Source organism: Carya illinoinensis, chromosome 9 (assembly GCF_018687715.1).
Source record: "Carya illinoinensis cultivar Pawnee chromosome 9, C.illinoinensisPawnee_v1, whole genome shotgun sequence".
Lineage (NCBI taxonomy): Eukaryota > Viridiplantae > Streptophyta > Magnoliopsida > Fagales > Juglandaceae > Carya > Carya illinoinensis.
The window spans coordinates 40,361,628-40,368,228 of record NC_056760.1 but is presented as its reverse complement, the minus strand read 5'-3'; the positions used below and the strand labels follow the sequence as shown (position 1 = coordinate 40,368,228).

Here is a 6,601-nt window from a genome sequence, read left to right as displayed (position 1 = left end):
GATGCATACTGTTTAAAATTGGATTTTATGATTAGTCATTTTCTGAAAAAATGGCGAATGTTATGTTTTAATGGACTTGGTTTTTGGGTCAATGGGATTTTGGCTTGTGCTGGAAAATAATTATTTTCGAAAAATGTAGATTTTTGGATCTCATGCATATTTCATCATATGTATGTATAATTGTTTGTTGTATGTATGTATTTTCATCTCTTGAGCTGCTTGGTTTATTACTTGCTAAGACTCGCAATCTCTTGGTATTTGATACCTTGTGGTACCATTTCATATTACCATAGATTTTGATGCAGATGATGAAGTAGAGCCTGAGGATGCGGCTTTACCGAACGAGTGATCTGGGGTCACTTTCTCGCGGTATGAGATTTGTTTCTCGCTTTTAGATATTGTATTTTGGTTTATTTATGTTTTTACTATATAACTGTAATATTTTTTGAAACGCTTGTATTTTTATGAATTTGTATTTAACAATTCTGATACTTAGTTGATTGAATTTAATGTATTCGCTACACCTTTTTTTTATACATGTTGTATGCATACACATTTAGCACTTGTCGTTGAGGCGTGTGACCTATATTGTCATCATTTCAACGTCTCAATTTCTACTTTTTCATACGTGAGAGTTGGGGCATCACATTTGAACTAATATTGAACAAGAAACTTTATATGATTTTCTAATTAGAGAGGTGCATGGGTTTTTCACCATTAGCAACTTGATGAAATTCTCATCGTTAAAATAGCATTTTAGTCATGAAAATTATTCCCTTCTATTATATATATTTGTTTTATATATAAAGCAAGGCCGTGAATTGAAGAAGAGGTATACATGACGAGAGGTACTACGTTCCTCTTTCAAAATAGTTTAGATAACTTATAAATTAACCATCTCATACAATATTTGTATAATTAAATATTTTAATTTTATACGGTATTTGTACATTTCATTATTCTTTAATTAATTAGCTGTCTAGCTATCATGTTGCCATTTGAATGTAAATTTCGCTTTCTACACACACACACACATATATATATATAATATAGCTAGGCATGCATTGACTTTGTAATTTCCATCATTAGAATTAGATCTCCTAAAATTAATTTTCCGTGTGCACTACAAGAAATTTGATCTTTTACAGCGCTTAAAATTGTTACAAATATTAGTATAAAATGCTGAAATATCTCAATTGCAGTATTTTCTTAATTCCTTGCAATGAACCAAAAATCGCTACTAATATCATGCTATTGTGGTGATTTCTATTACAACGAAATTAAATTCGCTGGAATAATTCTGTTTTCTTGTAGTGGTGGCCGGTTTTAATATTTCGGTCTGAATTTTCAACCAAAGTCGAGTCATCTATTATACTTGCTAAAATACTAGCACCTATCGCAATTGAGGTAACCGATCAAGAGAACTAACTTTAATCAATTAATCAATTACTCGTCTTGTTCGAAGCTATAATGATAGGTACGTCATCATAAATAGGGATGCCATCCCACTCTTTGGAAGGTTGACAACTAGCCCCACTCCTTCATGGGCATGGAAGGGGGGTTGAGAGTCGCCACCCTGGATGGGTGCCCCCATTCAGAGAGAGAGAGAGAGAGAGACTAAGGGCAACAATGAGAGGTAGAGAGAGAATGCGATAGATGGTGATTAGATGGAGCTGGGGCCGATGGTGATGGTGACCACGAGTTATAATAGAGGACCTAAGGAAAGAGAGAGAGATACGTGAGGGGCAGGGAAAGGCTGTTTTGAAAATAAAATATATTGTAAAATGGCGTTTGTTTTGGAGAGTTATATTTGAGCCAGGTTTGGACTTAGCCTAGCCCCATCCCTTGGCTCCCAAAGCCGTACAGAGTTAGTTTCGCTCGCACATTGGGCTTGTGTAGACGGGTGCCCTCGACCGGCCCATATTAGGGGATGGACAGGCCGGTTGCGGTGACGCCGCCCACTCCTAAACATGAAGTCCAATAAAACACTATTAAACCCGTACGTACAACACGTTCTCTATTTTCTCCAAACAGTCTGTGGGCCTCTTGACCATTAATAAAAAGAAAAATGATAAACTTCTTACTACGTTACAATTTGTTTACAACTTTAATTAAAGTAATATATTTTTTAAATTTTAATTTAACTTTTGTTTTAATTTGATGGATTTAAATATTATATTATTAAGAGTAGTAAATTGATGGTGAATAGATTGTAAGGGTACCACTTCTCTAATAAAAGATCAGTAGTACCTGTCCTAGTTACGTACGCAATATGGACCGTAGTGTAGAAATCTGACCTGGATATGTCGCCGGGTCCTCAGTCCCACAATCAGGAATCAATAAAGTCAAACATTTAGCTTAGTCAGAGCTATTTATCTTATATAATATTGTGTAAGTCCTTAATTGCATGCAGTTGATGAAAGCGATCGAGCGGGTCAACTTACGTCGAATCCAAGCAGCACGTACGTGCAAGGGTGGAACGAGACTTCTAATGTATATGGTGATCAGCGATCTGCACGTACTGCGCTTTTGTATATTCATATATAAACTTGGACATTAAAATATCAGCGGTAAATGTATGAAAGATTCTACTCATTATTTTAATTATTTTAATTATTTTTTTATTATTTGATAATGTGCTATTAGATAATTAGAGATTATTTATTATATTTTACTTCTGAACCTATCATACATCTAATTCTACATTATGAAATGATGAGAAAATGACGACAAAATATATGATAAATATATTTTTTCTATATGAAATTTCATATATATATAAGCCTAGTTTGGTTTAACATGTATAGTCTTAACCTATCTCATCTCATTTTATCTCAACATTTAAATATCATTCAAATAAAAATATTTTTTAATTTCAAATTATAAAAATTTTAACTTTTTCTTCTAATCATTACATAAACTTTCTAGAACTTCTAAACAAACATAAAAAACAATTCAACTTTCTTAAATCTAAAAAAAAAAAAAATTAATATTATAACAATATTTTAATTTTATAATATTTTTATTCAAATTTTTTTCACACTTTTCAAAATTTCATAAAATATCTTAACTCAAACTAGTTTATTACTATTCATAAACTATCTCACTACTATACACAAATTTTTCATCTCATCTCATGATCCGTGTAACCAAATGATCAGGCCGGCCATATTGTTGCTTTTTCTTGAAACAACTTGGGAAGGTGACGTATTACATGCACCATGCATGCTTAGTTTATTCATGATTTTTAGTGTACTCATTCAGATCACTTAATTAGGAACTATGCTTGTTTTGGTGATAATACTGTACGTTAAAGAAAAAAAAATTGTTCGATCGATCTTATTACTTAAACCGGCCAATCGAAAAATTCAGGAACAATAATTCCAAGAAAGTTGCAATTTGATTGAGGGAAGATGCTGTAAAAAATATAGTTGGCAGGTAATTGCCTTATTTTTATTGGTCACACCACAAAAAATCGAAGAAAAAACAGAAAATAAAATTACATCATTTGGCATGACTGGGTCAAATGATGGATTAATATTATGTGCCCTCACCTCAACCTTACAATAATTAATTTTCCACAACTTCCAACAATAGAATTAATTAAATATATATATATATATATATATATATATATATATTTATATCTATTAATCATCATCACACAAACAATTTCTTTGATCGTTTAAAGTGTAACATCATTTGGAATTTGCGGCGTGTCCATTAGGCCGGGGACTTAGCATGTCGAAGCTGCCTCTCTTGGGATAGTATTTTCGCAAACCTGCAAGAAATAATATATATATCGAGTTTGATAAATATTTCATTTGACTAACACGAGTTTATAAACGTGATAATTAACTAACTAATTAATGGCTAGAATTCACCAAATTAAGCAATTGTCAAATTTTACTTAATTATATAGAATTATATATAGCAAGATATACCTTCTCAGAGCTTCTTCATTAGTCTCATGGCTACAACACTCGAAAAGTCCAGTTTCCAAATTCACCCTAGAAACTGGCTCTTTTAGCAATTCTTCGCCAACTTTCACAAGATCATCCAAATTCTTCTTTGTGGCTATATCCACAGAAGAGACATCCCCAGTCAACTTGTCGTCCTGTAAATACAGAACAGGTAGTCATGAAGAAAGGTTGAACTGATAAAAGGCTTTTGAATTTCATATATTCATTATATATATATTTGCATGCATGCATCCGTTTATGGAGAAATATTGGCGACCATGAATAATAATAATAATGATATATACCTGAATCCGGAGATAGTTTTGCTCTGACTGAAGGGCTTGGAAAACATTAGAAAGGTTCAAGTCTACCATATCCGCACTTGCTTGTGTAAATATATCAACAATAGGTGTGGAACGACCATTGGTTAGCCAGCTCAAAATGCCCCACTTGGCTGCCTCATGCGCATTATATTTCTTCGCAGCTTTTGAAGATCCAGTTCCTAATGATATTACTAGGAACTTTTCACAGTCCATCGGTTTCATGGGAAGGAAGTCTGGATTTCCTTTAGTGACCTCCTTTGTTACTTCACCGATGGCAAGCAAAGCCTAGAATATTATTTAATGCACAAATTTAGTAAATTAATCTTCTAAAGAAAAGGGAAATGGAAATTTAGATTTGTTTGTGTAGAATATATGATATCATATGATATGTACGTACGTACCGGATTATTTGCAGCAACTCCACCGTCTACTAGGTTGAAGTCTCGAACTTCTCCTGCGGGATCTTTGGTTTGAAAGTAATGAGCGGGAAGATAAGTTGGTGCTGCTGAGGTTGCGATGCATACGTCCGAGAGTAAGGCATCTAAGCTTGGGTTTCTCTTCAACTGGTGCAGGGAAAAATAAGTCAAAATTGGAAGTCATATTTAGAACTCAGCTCCAACTGAAGGTTATAATTTTCTAGCTAACTCAATGGTCGTCATGAACATCGTAATCCCTCATTTCGCTTGGGAATGGAAAAGATGGAAACGTGATTTTAAATAGTAGTTCTACGTACCTCAAAGCTGGAGAAGACAGTTGGCTGGAGCCGCTTGATGTCAAATGTTGGGATGACAATATTGGTCAATGTCTGGTGCAACCTGGTGCTTCCAAGTTTTTCCTTGACAAGGCTGTGTAGATACTTGCCATCGTATTTTGGTCCGGATAAAGCTTTCATTATCTTTGTAATATGAGGGAACCATGGACAACTGGAATTCAAATATATCATGATCGAGTTCATGTTAATGACTGTAACACGAGTTGTGGAATTGAATAAAATAAAAATAAATAAATAAATAAATAGAGTTCACCAGTTTTGTGGGAATATTTTAGGGCATTGGTTTAGGTAGAAGTCCTTGATATCCTTGGCGGCAAACAAGGGCCGGTTCTTTTCATTTGGGCTTGTCAGCATGGCAGTCACAAGACCACCTGTGCTTGTCCCTGCAATCACATCAAAGTAATCTGCGATTCTTGCATCTTCACCGTCCAGTTTCTGCACCATAACCAAACAAATTAAGATATAATCAAAATAATGTATATATGTTTTTGTGTTTCTATACTAATTAATGTGTGGGTGTTTATGCATGCGTGTGCATGCATATATATGGTGTATGATCAGCATGAATCCACTAAAAATAAAAATGGAATGCGTGATATTCTGATCGAACGTGGAATATGCTCTTCATGTTAACATGCATGTTGCTAGAGTAATATGGTCGACCTGCAGCTCAGATTCTAAAAAGCTAAGGATAGTTCCTGGGATAACTCCTCTAATTCCACCACCATCAATACTGAGAACGGTGATCAGGTTTCCATAAGTTGAAGGCTGCAGGGCTACATTTGTTGTTTCCATGGAGAATAAGGTTCAGGTATCACAAACACACACACACACACACACACACACACACACAGAGAGAGAGAGAGAGAGAGAGAGAGAGAGAGAGAGAGAGAGAGAGAGAGAGAGAGAGAGAGAGAGAGAACTTAAGAGCCTTTGTAATTAGGATTTTGAGCTCTTGATATCATTTTAACAAGAATTCTGAGGTATTTATAGGCTCATGATTCCAAATTCCAACAAGCCGTGTCAGGGATGGTAGTGACGGATACGACCTTGAAAAAGTCACCCGATAAACATTCTTTCAAGTTGATCTGGTTTTGACTTTCTTGTATATGGCTGTTCATATTAGACCTCGAACCAACATGCATTAATTGAGTCATAGACCATGTTAATTGTCATGAATAACTCTCACAAAAAAAAAAAGAAGAAGTTAATTGTCAATATATAATTGAAAAACTCATACAATTCTAATAACTTGTATGCCTTGGCATAACAATGGTCCCATTTACTGGTTATGGACAATGAGACATCATGCATTATACACTTAACGTTTGTGAGAATTGTAGGTGTGACTTGAGAGAATTTGGTAAGAATGATAGGTGAATACAATAAAGCCAACGGGGGGCCAATTAGGTCTGCTAGCATGGGGTACTGGGGTTCAGCTATATATGATCCCCAACTAGTTAAGTCATTAATTATAAATTCCCTATATGTCATGATTTGTACAAATGATATAGATATTACAAATCAAGAACTAGAGGGAACTC

At 34.5% G+C, this 6,601-nt stretch overlaps 1 protein-coding gene across 1 annotated transcript; it reads right to left on the bottom strand.

Annotated features, from left to right (window-relative positions):
* Positions 1-3,626: 3,626 nt before the first annotated feature.
* LOC122277236 (patatin-like protein 2) lies at positions 3,627-6,001 on the bottom strand. The gene is made up of 7 exons (XM_043087168.1): positions 5,721-6,001; positions 5,311-5,492; positions 5,019-5,208; positions 4,687-4,848; positions 4,268-4,570; positions 3,945-4,117; positions 3,627-3,781 (listed from the first exon to the last, which is right to left on the bottom strand). Exons 1-7 carry the CDS (start codon positions 5,850-5,852, stop codon positions 3,724-3,726), a joined length of 1,200 nt encoding a protein of 399 aa, XP_042943102.1. The 5' UTR covers positions 5,853-6,001; the 3' UTR covers positions 3,627-3,723.
* Between the last annotated feature and the right edge of the window lie 600 nt (positions 6,002-6,601).

Excerpts from the sequence above, each read along its gene's own strand:
- LOC122277236 (XM_043087168.1), bottom strand. The coding sequence starts at position 5,852 with ATGGAAACAACAAATGTAGCCCTGCAGCCTTCAACTTATGGAAACCTG. Across the intron at positions 5,493-5,720 it reads TTTTAGAATCTGAGCTGCAG|AAACTGGACGGTGAAGATGC; the intron begins GTCGACCATATT and ends GTTATGGTGCAG. Across the intron at positions 4,118-4,267 it reads AAAACTATCTCCGGATTCAG|GACGACAAGTTGACTGGGGA; the intron begins GTATATATCATT and ends CTGTATTTACAG.